The sequence below is a fragment of the Rhinoraja longicauda genome, chromosome 18, assembly GCF_053455715.1.
Source record: "Rhinoraja longicauda isolate Sanriku21f chromosome 18, sRhiLon1.1, whole genome shotgun sequence".
NCBI lineage: Eukaryota > Metazoa > Chordata > Chondrichthyes > Rajiformes > Arhynchobatidae > Rhinoraja > Rhinoraja longicauda.
In genome coordinates, this window is record NC_135970.1 from 42,508,110 (window position 1) to 42,529,544 (window position 21,435).

Here is a 21,435-nt window from a genome sequence, read left to right on the forward strand (position 1 = left end):
AACTGTGACATTTACAAATACTTCAGACAGACACAAAGTGCTAGAGTAACTCAGTGGGTCAAACAGCATCTCTGGAGAAAAAAGAATAGGTGATGTTTCGGGTTGGAACACTTCTTCAGACTCGCTGGGTTACTCCAGCATTTTGTGTCTCTCTTCGATATAAACCAGCATCTGCAGTTCCTTCCTACACTTACAAATACTTAATTAGGTTGTGAAACATTTAGAACATAATGAGGTCAAGAAAACCGTGATCTAAATGCAAATCTTTATTTGGAAAAATTAAGATTGGATTAGAAAGATAAACCAGCAGATCAAGATAAAGGGGAGTATGCAACTTAAACATGAAGAATATCACAGGCCATTGGGTTGGAGTAGCTTGTGCCTGTTCCATAAAATTCTTTTGTTGGTTTGGGCTGATGGTCTAAATGTAATTTCTTGGGAGCATTATTGGTGATGTTGAGGGGAGGAGCAGGTTGCAAGAATATCAGTGTGTTTATCACACTGGACGAAGAAAAAAGTTGTAACGTGCCCTTTATTAAGAAGGGTAAAATGGGTGTTGTTTCTTGTGTTGAAGGTAACCATTTGAGTGTCTTCCACACGTGATTTTCTGTCATGTCACCCGTGTAGTTGCCTGGCAGATGTGCTGTTTATCCTCAGTGGATGTATGCAGGTCAAAGTGCTGCCTACTGGAACTGAGCAAGTCTTGAAGGAGCAGTGTTTACTGCAGAGTTGTATTCTATTTGCCAAAGCCGTTCAGGACATGGAGGGTTAAAGTGCTTTTGCTGCATCAGCTGTTTGGACCTGCTCCATGGCACACAGCTGGGCGATAGAACCAGCAAGTATCCGGTTAAATTACAAGAAGCTTTCAACTGTAAGTGCAGTGGCAGGGCTCAATCGCTTCTTGCTTCCTAAAATGCTGAATTCAATTGTAAATGACTGGTTTCAGATTGCATTTTCTGCATGTAGATGGCACACCGGCTGTTGAGGAGGCTGTGGGAAGGCAGTAATATGATCCCAACACTAATTTGCAGGGGATATGCCTCTGTTAAAGTCAGCATTTATCTGCCCCTAGTTGGTAATTTTAGAGGATGGCTGTTAAAGGTAGCAGCATCGTCGCAGTTGGATAAGTAGATTGTGGAGAATATTTATTTTGCCCTGCAGTAGCTAATGTCAGTCACCTCTGTGTGTGAGCAGAGTCACGTCTAGGCCCAGACCAGTGTAGGAGGGCTGGGGTTCCTTCTGTTGAGGAACTGGCTCGTTTGTGGCTAGCTGAAGGCTTTAGGACCAATTCAACTGAAAGCTACAGTTCATTTTCAGACATTTCGGAGCTAAAGTTAATTCTAAAAGCCCTTGCAGAGACATTTGAAGTCCATAAACTGGGATAACCAGTTTAGTTTAGAGATAGTGTGGAAATAGGCCCTTCGGCTCACCGAGTCTGCACCAACCAGGGATCCCCGCACACTAACACTATCCTACACACACACACCAGGGACAATTTACAATTTCACCAAGCTAATTAGTCTACAAACCTGTAAGTCTTTGGAGTGTGGGAGGAAACGGGAAATCCTGGAGAAAACCCACGCAGGTCACGGGGAGAACGTACAAACTCTGTACAGACAAGCACCGGTAGTCAGGATTGAACCAGTGTCTGGCACAGTAAGGCAGCAACTCTACTGCTGCCACACCATGCTGGGCTTGGCATTACTAGGTTAACAATTTAATCCCCACACCGCTGGAGAGATTGGACATTTGAATAAACGCACACAGAGCTGCAGATGCTGGAATCTTGAGAGGGAAAAACGAAGTGCTGGATGCACTCAGTGTCTGGAGGGAAATGGACAGGCGATGTTAGAGGTCAGGATCCTTTCTCAGACTGATTGTAGCGGGACGGGGGTTGGAGAGGGAAGAAAGCTGTAAAAGTGAGATGGGTGCTGGACAAAGCCTGGCAAGTGGTAGGTGGATACAGGCGAGGGAGGGTTTGGTTGACAGATGGTGGGGTGCGCGGCAAAGGCTAGAAGGGAAAAGGAGACTAAAAGGGTGTGAGGAGAGGAGTGAAATGAAAAGAACCTTTGGTATTCTCAAGTTTCTCTCCATCTTTCTAATGTCAGGTGGGAGAGCTGTTCAAATTCAACCTGTGCCTCTGAGTCAATAATAGCCCATGGTGGCCTGAGCATGCCAGAACTGCCTGCTTTTGGTCTTCATCCACCATATTGAGGGTAATCACTGATCCCGTAATCTATTGTGAAGGCTTTGTGTTCATTCCGGGTTGATTAGAGTAAGGAAGATTTTGATTCCTTCCCTTTCTGCTTTTGATTTAATGATTATGAAAAGCGTAGATGGTATAAATTCAAAACAGAAAACGTTTGCATAAGCTTTAATAGCATTCTGTTAAAGAATAGTTTTTTTTAAGCATCTTCATTACCTCCGGTTCTACTCTCCTGTCTTTGAGGAGTTGGCTGAGTACGAGCAAGTTTCATCCACTCCGATCCAAAAAGATCTGTTTAAGCGGGATCGCTGTTGTTTCTGCTCCAAGTGGATGAGCTGCCCAGAATGTAAGCGGTTGAAGCCGAGTGTGTTTGTGTATTTGTATGCGTTGCATTTTAGATTCCTGAGATGCACTGTTGTACCAGGAGACGTTTGGAGATGATAATGGACGGCAGACACAACATCATTTTTTCCAACTTGCATTTTGAGTTGGGAAAAAGTTTCAAGTTCACAATAAGCTAAACTAAAATGATTCTTTTGCAACTGCAATGGGAGGACTGTGGGCGCAAGGTTAAATATGAGCGATTGCAAAGCTGAGGACGTATACTCAAGCTGTTTTGCTGCTTCAGACAGGAGCTGTAACAGTATTTGATTCACTCTCGGTCTGCAGAAGGGTCGACTCGAAACGTCACCAATCCTTTTTCTCCATAGATGCTGCCTGACCCGCTGAGTTACTCCAATTTTTTTGTGTGCATCTTTAGTATTTCGTATGAGCTGCCTGGGGTAGTGGTGGAAACAGATACGGTAATGGCCTTGAAGCAGCGGCACACAGAGACGCTGGGAGTGAGGGACATGGATCAGGCAGCAGGGATTGGTTTCATTTGGTGTCATGGCCGCACATACTTTGTGGGTCAAAGGGCCTGTCCTTCCACCATACTTTTCTAAGCACCAGAGTGAAGGGATAGGAAAACAAAGCCAGTGAACACTTTGCACCAATGGGGATAATTAGTCATGCAGCACAGAAGCAAGCCTTTAGATGCTCTGTGTCCCTGCCTACCATTAAGTACGCATCTGCACAGATCCTACTTTCCAGCACTTGGTCCCTTGCATTTCAAGCCATCTCATTTGGAGTACTTATTAAATGTTTGTGAGAGTTGGTATCTGCCTCCACCATCCCCACAGGCAGTCAGAAGATAGACATAAAATGCTAGAGTAACTCAGTAGGTCAGGCAGCATCTCGGGGGGGGGGGGGAGGGTGAGTGATGGCGCTGCCCTAGCCTGCAGTCCGTTTGTCTTTTTCCTTCTTGTCTTGTTTTTAGCGTTAGATGCATGTTATAGTTTACTTTTAGCTGTGTATTGGGGGGAAGGGGGAATCTTTTTTTAAATCTCCCTTTTCAACGGAATGCAACCTTTTCTGAGTCGCATCACCATTCGTGCTGCGGCCTCGCACCAGGGAGCTGGCGGCCTCCAGCTGGAATTCGACCTTGGGGGCTCCGGTCGCTGAGCCCGTGGATTTACCATCACGGAGCTGGCTGTCTTTGGAGGCTTCGGTCCTGGGCCCTGTGGACTGTGACCTCAGGGGTCGCTGGTGGGCCCTGGGCCTGTGGACTGTGACATCGGGGGTCCGCGGATCCCTGATTGGCGACCGATTTTCGGGGCTTCCAGCAGTGGCATCTTCGTCGGCCCAGGGTGGTGGGCCTTGGGTCGGCCCGTCCGCTGGACTTTGCTTCGTCCGGCGCGGCTTGGAATCGACCGCGGGGTCTTCCATAGCCTGTTGGGGGGCTTCGATCGCCTTGACGCAGCAGGACTTTTCGTTGTCCAGCGCGGCTTACAATCGGCCGCGGGGTCTTCCACCGCCCGGCGGGGGCCTCGATCGCCTTGACGCAGCGGGACTTTTCATTGTCCGGCGCGGCTTACAATCAGCCGAGGGGTCTTCCACCGCCTGGCGGGGGCTGGGAGTTGGGGGCCTCAATCGCAGTGGGACTTTTCGTCGACAAGCGCATTAAGATTGGCCGCTGAGCCTTCCGCCGCCCGGATCGCCTCGAAGCAGCAGTTTGGACTGCCCGACCGCGGGTGAAGAAACAAGAAGGAGATAAGAACTTTCTTTTTTACCTTCCATTACAGTGTGGAGGTGCCTGGAGGAGGAGACACTGTGATGGATGTTTGTGTTGAATTATGTGGTTGTGTGTTTTTGTTGCTTTTTCTATGGTTGTGACTGCATGGCAATTACATTTCGTTCAAACCTGTTTTGAATGACAAATAAAGAAATTCAATTCAATTCAAATTCAATTCTGGTTGGAACCCTTCTTCAGACTGAAACATAGCCCATCCTTTTTGTCCAGAGATGATGCCTGACCCGCTAAGTAACTCCAGCACTTTGTCTACCTTTGGTTATAAAGCACATCTGCAGTTCCATCCAAGTGCTTTCCAGCTTTCTGCCTTCCTCTGGTCTTTTTTTAAAATTTGTTACTTCTTACCTTAAACCTATGCCCTCGATTTTATAGAAACTTGCTACAAGGAAAAAGATTCTCACTTTCTATCCTATCTATGACCATTACAATTGTGTATACCTCAATTTGATGTCCACAACAGCTTCCATTGCAAGGAAAATAAAGCGACTCTATCCAGTATCTCCAAGTTACTGAAATGTTCCATCCTAATTATTATCCTTTTGGATCCCCTTTGCACCCTCTCTAGTGCAATTATGACCTTCCAGTAGCCTGGTGCACAGAACTCCCTACCTTTCCAAGTGTTGATTTATCCTGTCCCTCAGAATATTTTCCATTAACCTCCTGCCCACTGGTGATAAACTTACAGGTATGTAATTGCCTGACTTATTTCTGCAGGCTTGCTTAAATAAAGGTGCCATATTTGTAGTCCTCCAGTCATCTTGCACCTCACATGTAGCCGATAAAGAAGTCTCTGTTTGGAAATCTCTGTTTCCAGCAATCTCGTGGCTTGTCAAGCATAGCAGCCCGAGATGCATCTCATTGGCCTTTGGGGAATTATTCGGTTTTAAGCCCCCTAAGACATCTAACATTTCCTTCTTTCTTGGTGAAAATGGGATAAATATGCTGTTTCCTCACTGTGATGTCTGTGTATTTACATATCAATCATTTTGATCAGCAGATTGATGCGATTGATTAGTTTACCTGTCATTTTCTCCAGCAAGGTTTGTCCGACAGAGTGTCGGACAAACCGGACACACGTGCACAAATATGTAAGTGTGAGTCTTGTATAATTTGGGTGACTCAAAGTATCAGTGCTCCTATGTGTTCTGTAATTGATTAATATATCATGTGGCACATTGTGTCCCGGTACAAAGATAATCGGATTGCTTGCTTTCTTTTGTTATCAGCTCTAAGCACAGTAGTTATGATCAATGCCCTTGTTTACCCAATGCAGTTGCACGGCAACAGTCTTCTCTTGCCGGGCGTGTTGATAGTTTTATGCTAGAGGGTGGCGATACAGCCATCATGGTGGAAGAGGTTTGTTAGCAGATGCATTTAAAAGAAAAAAATCCAAAGTGCTCAAACAGCAATGACCAACAAAATCGAACGAGGTTGTGTTTACATTATCCAGAACTGGGAGAGCACAGAGGTTTTGCTGAGTGCATGTTTCAGTGTTGTGTGTTGGACAAGCTGTCATTTTAGATAGACTAGTTTGTCACGGTCCTGTTAACCCATTCAGTTGGTGTTTACAAGTTCACTTTGAATCTTCATTTAATCCCAGCTGATGATCTGGTCACCAAAGAAAGAGTGTGAGTGGTACAGCGACACAGCTGGGAGAGCTGCTGCCTCACAGCTCCAGAGACACGGGTTTGACCCTGATCTCAGGTGCTGTCTCCGTGGAGCCTGCACCTTCACCCTGTGACTTTATAGGTTTCCTCTGGGTGCTCTAGCTTCTCCCACATCCCAAAGAAGTGCGGGTTTGTGGGTTGATCGGCCTCAGAAACATTGCCCCCAGTGTGTAGAGAGTGGATAAGAAAGTAGGATAACGTAGAACTAGTGTGAACGGGTGATCAGTGGGCAGCATGAACTTGGTGGGCCGAAAGGCCTGTTGCCCTGCTGCAGCTCTAAACTAACGTAAGCTAAGCAAGGAGGGTGCACGTGCATGCAAGTGTTTGGGCTGTGGTGTTTGCAGGTATTAGGGAGTATATGTTTGCTTGAACCTGTGCTTAGAGTGCTGAGTGTAGAAATTAGTGAAGATGTGTGCCTATGAGTGAGTAGTGGTGTGCATGAACACAAGTTTGGATTTGCAGAAGGTAAACACAGAGTGCTAGAGTAACTCAGCGGGTCAGGCAGCACCTCTGGAGAAAAAGGATGGGTGTCGTTTTGGACCGGTACCCTTCTTCAGACCATTCTGCATTTTTGTGGACTTTTGTTAACCTTTGGCGGAGTGTTTGGGGCTGGGTTAATCAGTAGGGCGCTTGGAGAGTGCGGAATTCCGGTGGTATTGGTGGGGAGAAAAGTCTAAACTTTGATAGCATGTTAAGGGCAAAAAATTACCTCTGGGTGGCTTTTTAGGCAAGTTGTGTTTCTCTGGGTGGTGTTTTAGGAGAGACTGGAGCCTGCATTGTGTATGAAGGGAGGATTGTGGCCAAATGCTACTGGTGTGCATTGAGTTAATAACGTGAGAACGTTTCACATGTTTTCCATCGAGAGGAAGATGTGTTGATGAGTTTTATTTTTTGAATTCCTTGCAGGCAAACCTTGGCTGTAAGTGGGCAGCCCCACAATATGAAAATTAGGTTGCAAGCATCAATTTAAAATACCTTGCAGATGTAAATAGAATCGCAGGTTAATAAATTCATGAATCCCTTGTGACTTTTGAACCAAAATCTTATGAGATATTTACCGCAAAACATTTGTTCAAGGAAATTATATATCACTCACTAATAGCTGTGCCTATTAAGCAATTAAAGCTATAAATTATAATTATTGCAGTGTCGTGTTGATACCACATTAGATGTGCAAACCTTTTGAGTCTATTCCAACTGAACTGAACACACTGAGTAGTGCAACAAAACCCTGTAACATACTTCTGCTTTTGTTTCCACTGAACCTGTGATCTTGCAGTCTTGCCATGGAAAACATAGCAGAGAACTTTTGTGGGGTAATCCTTGGGACTCCCATTCTTGAGGAAGCAGTTAATTAGTTTGGGGCAGGGCTGCATGTTGACCAGACCAAGTTGTTCATTATTCCAGCTGCTGAAAGAAAGATTGCTTGGATTCAAATGTGTAGGAAGGAACTGCAGATGCTGGTATAAACCGAAGATAGACACATAAAAGTTGGAACAGGCAGCATCTCTGGAGAGAAGGAATGGATAACATTTCGGGTCGAGGCCCTTCTTTCGTCTGAAGAAGGGTCTCGACCCGAAACATCATGCCTACAATGTGCTTAGAATCATGTGCTCTTACTTTCACTTTTCCTTGCTAAATTACTCTTGGCATCAACTTGCACCCATGCGGAATTTTTATGGTATTAAAATGTCTCAAATGACTTTGCTGAAACAATTATTAAATTTGTCACCAAGCCACAGGAAGAGACATAATGTACTGGAGAAACTTGATGGACAGGTGGGGGGTGGGGGTGGTAAGAAGAGGGGATGGGTTTAGGTTTAAAATTTTAAAACTGGGATGGTGCAGTGGTAGAGTTGCTGCCTTTCAGTGCCAGGGACCTGACTACAGGTGCTGTTTGTCCTCGGGATGACAATGCACCAGATTGGTGTCTTCTATGTATTTTCAGAAAGTAAACTCGTGATTCATTTCAGTGGATCATCATTGCAAATAAAGGATGAACAAAAGGCGCCACAGTAGAGTTGCTGCCTTGCAGCGCCAGAGACCCAGGTTTGATCCTCACTACAGGTGCTGTCTATACAGCGTTTGCACGTTCTCCCTGTGACTGCGTGGGTTTTCTCCGGGTGCTCCCGCACTCCAAAGACATGCAGGTTTGTAGGCTAATTGTCCCTAGTGTGCAGGAGAGTGCTAGCTGGTAATCACTGGTCGGCCCGGACTCGGTGAGCTGAAGGGCCTGTTACCGCACTATGTCTCTAAAGTCTAAACATGATCTTCCATGGTCATTTGGAACATCACTGTGGCCTTGGAAATTCGCCCTTTTCATTTAACTGTACAGTTCCTTTTTTAATGCTGTGATCGGTTGTGTCTATCCTCGCCCTTTCAATGCATCCGAGTCACTTGTGTGTAAAAAGAAATCTCGAGTCAGATTGATTTTCTATTTGTCAATCTTCTTCATTCTTTGTCTATATTTCTTCACCCCTTCGCAATTGAATGTTTTTTTCTTTCTATCAGTTCTATACCTTTAACGATTTTAAATGTCTTTATCAGATCTCTGTTCCAAGGACAGAAACAGCATGGTAGAGGTCAATAAACCCAGTAATGTGACAGTAAGGTCGACTATTGTCTTGCAACTGTACATCTCCCATATCTCAAAAATCCACGATAGATTCATCATTGGTTTAGCAAATCAAAAATAACTTCTGTGGTTTGCTTTCAACTTTTGACTAAATCCTGCTACCTTTCAAAGGTTGTCCCCTTGTGTTGTTGCCAGGCCAGCTGTTGTATTCTTAGTATTGGAAAGGGTTTATTTAGCACATGAGGGATCCAAATTGAGGCCAATCTGCCAAAATTAGACCTATTCAAAGAGCGTTATGAAACATAAAGAGCTTTTCAATTCACCACCAGCCTGTGAGCTGAAAACTTGCTACCCTATCATTTTAGAGTGCGGGTAATGCTGTATTTGATTTAGTAATATAATCATTTGGTGCAAATTAACACTTTGAAGCTATAATGGACTCTTGCTGTTCCAAATCGGCAATGCATGACAGACAGTTCCAGATAATTTGCAGGCTGTTTTAGATAATCTTTTCAATATGTTTTGTTTTCTCTTCAGAGCTCTGAGGAACCACTTGTTAATCGGAGCCAAAAGACTTCTAGTGAGACACTGGGTGCGCTAGATAAACCATGTTTATCCGAATGGACCACTTTGGTAGGGGAAGCTGTGAGCTGTGAATGAGCATTGTTAATTGTCAAGAGTGAAAGTGATTCTGTTCTAGGCATGTTTGTTTTTCACGTTGTGTGAAGTTCGATTGACCACACGTGTTGTATGTTTTGTGCGATGCTTTCAGCTGCTTATCGTCTCAGTGTTTTGTGATATATAAACGCTATTGCTGAACTATAGTGTGTGATTTTCTGAGAAGCTCCTTGTCCCTTTTGTGCATTTGTTTGGTTAAAGTTATAGGCAGAACAGTGGCACTTTTGCAACGTGCCACTGGATTGGAATGCAGTGAACTGTGTAAACTCCATTTAAACAGTTTATAACTTGAAGCCAAAGAGTTGGCCTAAGCAATAAGATGAGATGGTTCAGAGAAGTACATAGGCAAACAGTTCTTGTTTTATCAGTGGTTGACTAGAGCATTATTGTACAATGGAACATTGCAACACAGGACCATGCCCCTCAGCCCACAATGCCTGTGCAGACATGTCAGATTAAACTCATTTCCTCTGCTTGCACATGATCTGCATCCTTCCATTCTCTGCATATCCATGTGTCTATGTAAAGCCTCTTGAATGCCACTGTCGTATCTGCCTCCACCACCACCCCTGACAACGTGTTCCCCCCCACCCCCTCCATTTTCTGTGCAAAAATTGTGTTCTTTTGGAAAATGAACACAGGAGTAAGATTGTGTAAATTTATGTATTCAATTTACAATAAGTCCATGCCACAAATGAAACTCCCCTTGCCTGAAATAGAACTAGACGTTGCTGGGAATACACAGATTAAAGCTTTTGAGGTGTTGACTGAATGCTCAGGTTTTCAGATGTCACCCTGGTTTTCTGTTTCCAGATCTGACAGATCTGCCCTGTGATTGTTTTTGTATCTCATCATTTGTCATCTGACCTCTTTAAATGCAAGGAAGCAGTTAGGATGTTGTATATTTGTGGAAGGTTGTGGATCCACCTTCGGCAAGTCTTTCAGACATGGAGCTGGTTTATATGGGCCTTAGTGGTTTCGGCACCTGACACGTGGCAACTCTTTGCATACTTTGATAAAGTATCAATCAATCAATCAGTCTTTCAGTCGGGGCCTTTTTTCCCATCAGTGACAGGTTATGGGGGATGGACGAGGTGCTATGAAGAGTGAGGACTTTATTTCTATTAATGTGTCACCATGTCAGTGGACAATATATTCGTTGGGACTGTTTTTGAAATTGGATCATGGATTCAGAGTTTTTGAAATTGACCACAGTTTTATGATTATGATATCTCTTTCTCCACGTAGTTACTTGTGATTGGGATGGGTGACCCTCTTTGACTGATGCTAGTTATTAACGTTTGCCGTATGACCGTTTCTAATCTTGGGGGCTGATGAACAGGGTGGAATCAGATCATTGGGGCCTTCGCTACTTATTGGCTTTAGCCACTGTGATCTAAGGAACACTCAGTCTCTTAAGGTTAATTTGAAAGGACAAGCTGTTGTGGGGCAGTTGGGTTGTTTGTTTGCAGTTTTTTTTGAGGGCTGACAAAAGGGTCCTGACCGAATCGCCTTTGCGTTTTCCTCCACAGATACTGCCTTTCACACTGAGTTGCTTCAGCCATTTGTTTTTTGCTCTGCATACCAGCATCTGCGGTCTCTTGTGTCTCTGGATAATGTAAATGTCTGCATACCAGACCCACACTATGTAGAATCAACAGCAGAGACATGGAACACTCAGACCAACTTGTTCCAACTTGTTCCTTGCTGGTGTTACTTGTCATGAAAGCCTCCTTCGAGCCTACATACAACCATATCTTGATGATGATGCAAGGAACTGCAGATGCTGGAATCTTGCATAAAACACAAAATGCTGGAGTAACTCAGCAGGTCAGTCAGCAACTCTGGAGGAAGTGGCTATCTGCAGTTCCTTGTATTGTTCTATGCAGGATTCCAACGTCAGCAATTCTTGTGTTATTTTACGCAGGATTCCAGCATCTGCATTTCCTTGTGTTCTATGCAAGAATCCAGCATCTGTAGTTCTTTGTGTTATCCATGTTCTCTAGAGATACCGTCTGACCTGTTAAGTTACTCCAGCGCTTTGTGTTCTACACATATTTGGATGTTTTATTCCTCTCTCCCTGATGTGCTGGATCTCTTACAAATTACGTTTAACAATACAGTAAACCCTCGTTTTAACAGACCTCTTTATAATGGATTTCAGTTTTAGCAGACTGGCCTACCATTGTCTGCTTACGCCACTTACAGGCTGGACCTTCTGCTGCTATCGCTGACCCACACAGCTCCAGCAGACACTTCCAGGCCACACCTGCCACCGCCGACCCTCAACGGCACCCCGGCCGTCCGCAGGTCGCGACCATTAACTCCGCTGATTCTCGCCTTGTCCTCCGGCTACCAGCAGGTCAGGGCCATCAACTCACCTGGATTCCAGACCCAGTTCTGGAACCAGGGTCTGAAGTAGGGTCTCAACCCGAAATGTCACCTACCAACATTCTCCAGAGATGCTGCCTGACCTGCTGAGTTACTCCAGCATATTTGCGACCTTTTATGTATTAACCAGCAGCTGCAGTGTTTGTTTCTACTACTTGTACAATGATAATAGCTTATTCGGTTATAGCAGACTATCAGTAATAACGAATACCATTTCCCCGCCATGCTCCATGATAACAAGGGTTTACTGTAAAACAAGAAGAACGTGTCAATGTTAATCACCATTGGCTGCCTGTTTGTAATTCAAAATTACTTTTTTTTAAATAAAGATGGAAAGTACCAAAATGTATTAATTGGAAAGGACAATAGTATTATGTTTAGGAAAAAAACCCTGTAGATGCTGGTTTAAATCAAAGGTAGACACAAAATGCTGGAGTAACTCAGCGGGTCAGGCAGCATCTCGGGAGAGAAGGAATGGGTGATGTTTCGGGTCGAGACCCTTCTTCAGACTGATAGTATTAAGTTGTCCGCCTCTTCCACCTCATTACATTGATTCTTTCTTGTGCTGCCTGCAGAGTGCTGTGAATCAACACTTTGGATATTCTGTACAGGGAACCATGAATTGGGTGAAGTAAGTAGCAAGTGGGCAGTAGAAAGCTGATTTGGTGTTGTTGTGGTTTGGGGTTGGGAGATAAGTGATGTGAGCATTGAAGTGAGGCTGGTTGTATTATGTATTATATCTGTGCTTTTCATCTTGCTGCTTAGTTTCCTTTGGAACTTGCTCCAGGGGCAATTGTACAGGCAGCTTCTGTCCTAACTGCACACTTTTCCCAAGTTGAGAGGACTGTGAGATCAGTCTGCAGTCAGGAAATGGCCTCTTCACAAAATGCTGCTAGACATTTAGCATCCAAGAACAAAGGATTGTTTTGGAAGGAACTGCAGATGCTGGTTTACACCGAAGATAGACATAAAATGCTGGAGAACTCAGTGGGTCAGGCAGCATCTCTGGAGAGAAGGAATAGGTGATGTTTCGGGTGGAGACCCTTCTTCAGACTGAGAGTCAGGTATCCATGATCGTCGTCTGTAGGCTTCATTGTCACCTTCCCCATGGCCAACAATGAACCATTCTACATTTCTTTGAACAGCATCTGCTTTGATCTGTCGTTTTCACACCTTACACTTCCATATCTCTAGTATACCTTCCCCCTGACTCTCAGTCTGAAGAAGGGTCTCGACCCGAAACGTCACCCATTCCTTCTCTCCAGAGATGCTGCCTGTCCCGCTGAGTTACTCATACATTTTGTGTTTAACAAAACATTGTTGCTGAGCTGATAGTGTCTGGTGTTTCTGGTTTCTGCAATTTTCAGTTTGTTTATTTACGTTTCTGAATTTACTTAACTTTTGGTTTATCTTTTGGAAGTTTATTACTGCGATCTCAACTCAACCATGTGCACGTGTTCTAGTGAAAACACATTCTAATTATCATATATCATATATATATACAGCCGGAAACAGGCCTTTTCGGCCCACCAAGTCCGTGCCACCCAGCGATCCCCGCACATTAACACTATCCTACACCCACTAGGGACAATTTTTACCTTTACCCAGCCAATTAACCTACATACCTGTACGTCTTTGGCCAAATGCAAATTCTGTTTATCAGACAAAAGAAGCAAAATACTTTGAATGTATTCTCTTACTAAAAGGCTATTTTTCTACAGTAGATGCATAGTAATTACTGTAGAGCTCAGAGATTGGTGATGCTGGGAGTACTTAACAAGTCAGGATGATCTGCAGAGAGACCCGATGAGTGACCTTTCAATGTTTAATCTCCTGACTTCTGCCCTGCTGTAGATCCTTTGTTTTGTTCCTCTTACTTCTCAATTCTGGTAAAAAGGCCTTTGATCGAAAATGCTAACTCTATAAATACACATACTTTGTGATTTTGCATTGGATTTCGAGCACCTACAATTAGTTCCTTTCTTTTGGATTTGATCGGTAGGTATACCTTGGGATCACATTTTGTCCTTTATTTTAAAGTTTTACTATTTAATAGTGGGGTTTTATTTTTACCCAATTGAAAATCTCATTGGGATTTTCTCTCTTCTCTCTCTACTTGAGTAATTAGAAATGATTTGGTCAGGATGTTGAAAGTCATAAAGAGTTTGGATAAAGAGAAAGTGTTTCCATGACGTAAAGGACCAGTAACTGGATGGCACACATTTAAGTTCAATGGTAAAACGACTAAAGTCGTCAAAAGGAAAAACATTTTAAATTAAAGATTGATGAACATTTGCAGTGTGTGTAGATGCAATGCTGGTTGTAGATGCAATGGGATTTCAAAGGAAATTGGATAAATATGGGAATAAAATGTTAGTGCATGTTGCACATACAACATCCGCGTGCAATGGTTTCACTTTGCACAAGCATTTCTTTGCAGCATAAACATGGAAACAGGAGCTCCTCCAGCTCCATATCCAAGTGTGCCTTGGTGATCAGGAGAAGATGACTCAAGTTTAGACTCTTCTGGTCTGAAGAAGGGTCCCAACCCGAAGCATCACCCACCCTTTTTCTCCAGCTATGCTGCTTGACCTGAAGAGTTACTCCAGCACTTTGTGTTTATCAAGCTCCATTGTTCCATTGCATTTCAGCGATGGCAATAACAGCTCACATCCATCAGTTGTATTGTGAAAGTAGTCCCACTGCTCCACATTTTACTCAATAATTCCCACTGGAAACAAGCTGGTGACTCATTAACACTAATTTGAATGAATGGATGCAGCCCTGGTAGGTTATTTGGCTTCTCTCTGCAGTGCTGTTCCATGATTTGATAAGAAGCAAAGCCATTTGGAGTTTCTGTGCACAGTTGGTTCTTGCTTTAAATGTGAGCAAGAGAACTCACAAAGCCAAAAAATGACAGCTGAACGCATGACCTGAAAATCACAGCAAGAATTAAGCACATGTCCTTGTGATCTAGTGTGGCACAAGAAACATATATTTTCCTGTATTGCACACATTCACATTCAGATGCTGATACAGTAAAGTGTTGGAACTTCACTGAATAGTTGTGATTGTTGCAAGCTCGTTTGTATGTTTGTAAATTGGAATGGCTGAAGATTGGAGGTTGCACATTCAGACGTGCAAATTTATTTGAACATGGTACAATCTTGCCATGAATTCCATTATACAGCATTTCACTAGCAGTGGCTCACAATGAAAGGGTTAATTGTAGCTTTGAAGCATTGAGCAATTGTGTGGGATATGTGGAAGTTTGATAAATATGCCCTTGCATTCTTTCATGCAGTTCATTTCACCTTGCAATGCTCTGCGTAAAGTGGGATTGGTTTAAGTGACAGCGGGTTGATCAGCTTTCATGCCTGTGTGCTGTATTGAGTGTTTCTTGTTAAGGCGGAATAGACTGTAGACAGTCGAGAATGCACAGATGTTCTCGCGCTTAAAAGAATGGAAACGCTGGCGGGATTCATTCTTGTCAGCAACTCTGCCACGCTGACTGGGGTCCATTATTTGGAAGGTATACTGTTCCAGTTCAGAGTGTTCGTTGATTATCCTTTACTTCTGGAATTTTGCTTTGATGTAAAAAGTCAGTATCAATAAAAAGTAGTAGCCATTGTCAGTTGGCTACAAGTCCGATCCTTCCCTGCAACTGTTCTATTAAACTCCCTCACATTTACACTAGGATTTTGAAGGGGAGACTTTGATTCTCTCGCCCATCCTTGAAAACAAATGTTGTGTCAGCTTATATTTGCAAAGTTAAGGCCAACTGATTCATCTTGCTTCATTAGTTAGAAATTTTTCCATTGTATGTTGTCTTGACCGTTTTTTTGGCTTAAATTTTAATTTTACTTTTATTTAGTTGTTGAGAGCAGTTAACAGACAGCCGCATTGCTGTGAGTCTGAACTAGCAATACCTGATTACAGTATGTTGCTAACTTCATGACCAAGTGGGCAGTTTCAACAAATTACCATGTTTTCAAATAAATATATTTTTAATCTACTTTATCTGTTTAATGATAATGATTGAGTAACAATATTGGATAATTGGGGCCACAGGTGCAGTGCAAAATGTTTTTACTGCTGATGCTATGTTTGTGGCAGTGGAGTTGAAGGTTATTAAACCTCATTGAAACTTACCGAATAGTGAAAGGTTTGGATAGAGTGGATGTGGAGAGGATGTTTCCACTAGTGGGAGAGTCTAGGCCAAGAGGTCACAGCCTCAGAATCAAAGGACGTTCCTATAGGAAAGAGATGAGGAGGAATTTCTTTAGTCAGTGGGTGGTGAATCTGTGGAATTCTTTGCCACAAAAGAGCTGTGGAGGCCGTCAATGGATATTTTTAAGGCAGAGATAGATATATTCTCGATTAGTACAGGTGTCAGAGGTTATGGGGAGAAGGCAGGAGAATGGGGTTAGGAGGGAGAGATAGGTCAGCCGTGATTGAATGGTGGAGTAGACTTGATGGGCAAATATCTGCTGCTATCACTGATGACCTTATGAAGCTTGAATTGTATAAAGGTGTGCAGCGTATTAACAGTTCTGACCTGTTGGCAGAGGGGTGAAAGCTTCCATCTCCAAAGGCCAAGACGTCCTGAATCCCTTGTAGGTGCTGAATTAGCCAGTTTCGTCCAGGACTGGAACTTAATCTGCTTGTGGATTAGAGGGAGAAATGTTTTTAAAAATGTACGTCTGATGGAGGTGATTTACAATGCATGTGGCTCACTAAAAATATTCTTGAATGTAATTGCAGCTGTTGTCTTTGTATACTTAAAATCAAGATACTTTGCAAATAGCACCTAGTTTGGATTGAGTGAGATAAAAGGTTTGGTAAATTATGAATCATTGATTCCTCCTTAGAAAGGAAAAAAACAAATGATCAAGAAGGTGTACATTATTCAATTTTGAGACTGGATTAGCGACTCAGTTCAAATTCCACTGAGTTATAAAAGTGATTTATTTGTGAAGAAATAGACAATAAGTCAGATGACATCAAACTCTGACCATGTGAGTTCTTAGGAACTTGTTGTGCTGACCAGCATTTGACCATGTAATGGACATCCTCTACATTGCAGGAGATCACATAGTATTATTTTGAGAGTTTGGAGGTTGTTACCAATGTCCTGGTTAATTGTGGGAGCTAGCTGTGTGCAATTTCGAGTCATGCCCTCCTGCCCAGCTTGAATATAGTTTTATTATTGTCAAATGTACTGAGGTACAGTGAAAAGCTTTGTTTTGCATGATATCCAATCAGATCAGATAATATACATAAATACAATCAAGCCAAACGCGTGCAATAGGTAGAGAGAGCAAAGGGAAGATAGAGTGCAGAATATAGTTCTCAGCATTCTTGTGCATCAATCCCATAGAAAAAGTCCTACGTCTGCAATGAGGTAGTTCCCTAGCTTATGGAAGTTCTGCTCAGAAGCCGATAACAGACGCAAAGAAGCTGTTCCTGAATTTGGTTTGCTCTTTCAGGCTTCTGTACCTTCTGCCCAACGGGAGCGGGGAGAAGAAAGAATGACCCCCCATGCTGACCAAGATGCCCACTAAAACTAGTTCAATTTGCTGTATTTAGCCCATCCCCTTCTTTCCAATCCATGTACCTGTCCAAATGTCTTTTAAGGTGCAATGTTTTCCACATTACTCCAGATTTAATGTGTTTTAGTGCTCCTTGGGTTGATATGAACATCAAAGGTGCCAAAAAATTGTAGCCTGTTTCTCTTTTAAGCTGTGAAAGCTGTGGAGCTGGGGCGCTGATTGTCACAGATTATCTAGTTTTTAACTCTGTAATGACCATTCTACTTTGTACTCTGAGAACGAGTGGCCATCACTGAGGGGAGTTCAGTGATCCTCCATTCATCTGTATTGTGACATTAGAGCATAATATATCTTGATTGTTCATGGCAACGATGAAAACTCCCTTGAGATTCCGAGTGTTGGTGACTAAGTTCAATAGTTAAAAGAAAGATGCGTAATTTTAGATGATGGGACTATGGCGCTTCGTAGAATATCTACAGCCATCAAAGAACCTTTGAACTTAAGTTATATAGAAAATATTGCATCCAATTAGACCAGTGTGATATAACCATGTAATCTTGTTCTAGTGAGGCTGATTAAGACCAGTCTAACTCTTCTAGTCTTTAAAGTAAGTGTTTTGGGATCTGTTAGATGTGTCTAGCCTTCAGTAATACAGTTCCTCGGGGTTTAATTGGGACTGCTAGTCTGGATTAGTTGCAGAACTGTTTTGGAGTCACCATCTTCTAATTCACAAAAAAAGGGGGCTGATTTTTACGGCTTTGTTCCAGGAGCCAAACTTTGTATTGCTGGCATGTGCTGACTGGAAAATAGTGCACTGAGGTCAGCACAAAATTAGTTTTTTGTGCATTTATGCCAATGTCGTGCTGAATCCTTGAAGTGGTTCTTGCTGCTCCTGCTGTGGAATGTTTTGGTGTTCAGTCACGGAAGAATGACGCGCAAGAAAAAGTCCCAAGGATTTTACAAGGAGCTTTGATGTACATTCCTAATGTATGAAAAGGATGAATTTTACTGACACTACATCTCCCTCAAAACAAAAATCCTGTGGTAATTTTACACAAATGTTTGTACAGGTGATGATGTAGGCTCATTCTGTTGAAAGGAGTGAGAGAAAGAAATGTTGCTGCCTTAGATTCAGTCGCTTTGCAGTAACCCAGACTTCTGTGTCTTTTCTGATTTCAAATCACTGCAACATGTTCCTCTCGCCTGCTTTGACTTAGCCTGAAGTTGTGCCAACATGTTCTTCATTCAGAGTCTGTCAAAAGGCTTTCGTATGGAGGAAGTCTCCAAGTGCATCCATTTACGTCCAGGGTCGGCACAGTGGTGCAGCTGGTAGATCACTGTCTCACTGCGCCAGAAGCCCGGATTCCATCCTGATGTCGGGTGCTGCCCTTGCAGATTTTTTCACGTTCTCCATGTGACTGTGTGGGTTTCATCTGGATGCACTGGTTCCTTCACACATCCCAAAGACATGTGTGTTTGTAGGTTAATTGTCTTCTATAAATTGCTCCTAATGTATACGGAGTGGATGGGATAATATAGAACTCGTGTGAACCGACCATCGATTGATGGCTTGGTGGACTGAAAAGCCGGTTTCCATGCTATATCTTAAAACAAAAACTCTGCAGCTTTCTTCTGACCAGTTCCACTATCCAGTATACTAAAATACTACTGACGACAGGCTGGTTGCCAAGGAACTGAGCTTTAGAAGCAAAACAGCATTTCCTCTAAATTTATTAAACTGGAAATTCCAGTAAAGAGTTTTGGAAGGATATTTTCACAAGTGACCTTTCATTATAACAGTTTCAGTTCTTTGTCTGGTTGTAAGCAACTTTGAGTTCTCCCATTACTTTCCTCCTCTAGTTATCATGCCAGGGTAACAGACCAGGGCAGACCTTGACAGCGTATAGAATTTTGCATCCTGGTGCGTGTGGAATTTCTCTTGTGTTCAGAACTCTGTGTTTTGTCGCTAATTTTGTTCAACAGAATCGTGTGCCTTTGTTACTGGTCTGAAAACATGAAATTTGGCCTCTGGGAAGACATACTAAGTAGCCCAACTCTGGTTTTTCGTTTCACTACTTGTCTCTCCTCATCTGACACCATCGTGCCTTCTTTACATCGATCCTTTGTCCACCTCACTGCCAATGGCTTTCCTTTTCACTATTTTCTCCTTCTCTGACACCATTGTGCCTCCTTTTCATCTAACCTTTGTCCACCTTCTGCCAGTCAAACCCCCCTCACCTGGATCCAACTATCAATTGTGAAGGAAGGAGCTGTAGACGCTGGTTTAAACCGGTGATGATACAAAAAGCTGGAGTAACTTAGCAGGTCAGATGGCATCTCCATTGTAAATTGTAAATGGAGATGTCCCAGAGATGCTGTCTGACCCGTTGAGTTACTCCAGCTTTTCATGTCTATCTTTCACCTATCAATTACCAGGCTTATCCCAACCCCACCTCCTGCTTTCTCTCCCCTGTTACAAACAGTCTGAAGAAGGGCCCTGACCCGAGATGTCGCTTATCCATTCCTTCCACAGATGCTGCCTGACCCGTTGAGTACTTCCAGCGCATTGTGTTTTATACAGTCTAATAAATTTTGTGCATTTGAGGACAATTTGTCCCACATAGGATTTTCTGTACAGCTTAGAATTTAACGTGTTTAACCTTTGGAGATAAAATGTAGAGTGATTCAGTTCTACATTTTTTTGCCACCTCGGCAATGGGTTGTGCTAAACTATGGCTTTGGAATGTGTGATTTATATGTTCCAGTACGTTTCCAATGCAAAGCCACTTCACTGCCAACTGCGATAGGGAAGATTGCTGTGGATCCCAGTGTGGGCCTCTGAGGCCTGCTCTGATTATAGGACTGACTGCACAGCTTGCTGCTCAGAAAGTTCGGTCAACAGGCAGCATTTAGATTCAAGAAACAGACATGGTTTATGATCTCCTTGAACGTTCTTGACAAGGCGGCGGCGGCCACTGTGTTTGGTCTGCGGGACTTGTTTCTCTTGATTTGCGCTGATTGTACCAGGAGCATCCTTGGCCATCTGAGTTGGTTCCTGTCTCATAAACAAGTCAGTTTTCAGTGTGGCAACCACTGGTGTGAGAATCATAGCCAATATTTACCAGGTTTCCAGCACATGAATGTGAAGTGTGTGGTGAGTTTATAATGGGCTGGAGAGGAGGGGGGGTGGGGGCGGTCATCAGTTTCTGTTCTTTTGTTTCTTGTGTGTTTGTTCTTTTATTTTCCTGTATTGCTTTGAGGTACAGGAGCTGCTCAATAATGCACAGGCTTTTAGAGTCACATCACCGTGGAGCTAAGCAGTTTGGAAACGCATCCATGCCGACCAAGTTGCCAAGTCAAGCCAGTCCCACTTTTCTGTGTCTGGTCCATATCTCTCGAAAACTTTCCTAAATTGTATTTGGTAATGCTCTTATTCTCTAGCATCCCTCCAATTATGGCCATTTTGCCAGATGGGGCACTGAATAAAAGATTGTTATATTGCTCAAAGTCAAATGCTGCGGAGATTTCAACTTAACAACTCAAATAAATTGGGTATTAAAAAATTGCTTCGGAGAATGTCTTGTAGGGGGCAAGAAAATAGTTCATATTTGAGCATCAAATCAAAAATAACCTGCATTTTAAATAGTTAAACCATCAGCTGGAGGAACTCGGTGGGTCAAGCAGCAACTGTGGAGGGAAATGGACAGTCGATGTTTCAGATGAGGGACAGTGTTAGCAATGGTCTGTCAGGAAGAATAACTTGAAACTAGCGCTGCTGAATTATTGACTAGAATATTTTTACATGTGTGACATTGAAATCTGTTGTTCATACTTTTAAAAAATCAGTTAATAAATGAAGCGTGAGGCTGGATTTTCCAGTTTAAAAAAAAAAAAGATTTGCTGTCAAATTTCAAAAGAGTGCCAACTGGACAATTCTTTGGCTCATTCATCCTGAATGTCAGTTTTGGGATGCATTGATTTTTGAGCACAGTCGGGTAGAAGCAACCAATATTAGAGTGACTTCACAAAAGCATTTACACTCTGTCACGTGAGTTCCTGGGTTGGATTACTGCCATTATGTACAAGTATCCATTACGCTGTATGAGTTTATCACAGAATACTCAGGGACTCGTTAAAACCCAGGCTCGAAGCACGCTGGAAAGATTTTACCCTGTGCTGAAATCATTTGAAGATTGAATGATTTGCTGTCTGGCTACAAATGTATTTGTGACTGG

At 43.0% G+C, this 21,435-nt stretch overlaps 1 protein-coding gene across 1 annotated transcript in view; it reads left to right on the forward strand.

Moving 5' to 3' along the window:
• The first annotated feature begins 9,114 nt into the window (after positions 1-9,114).
• LOC144602151 (homeodomain-interacting protein kinase 3-like) overlaps positions 9,115-21,435 on the forward strand; it is a 39,080-nt gene continuing 26,759 nt past the window's right edge. The window contains exon 1 of the mRNA XM_078414886.1: positions 9,115-9,212. Within this exon, the coding sequence (XP_078271012.1) occupies positions 9,188-9,212 (25 nt within the window). The 5' untranslated portion in view covers positions 9,115-9,187. The remainder of the gene's footprint in view (positions 9,213-21,435) is intronic.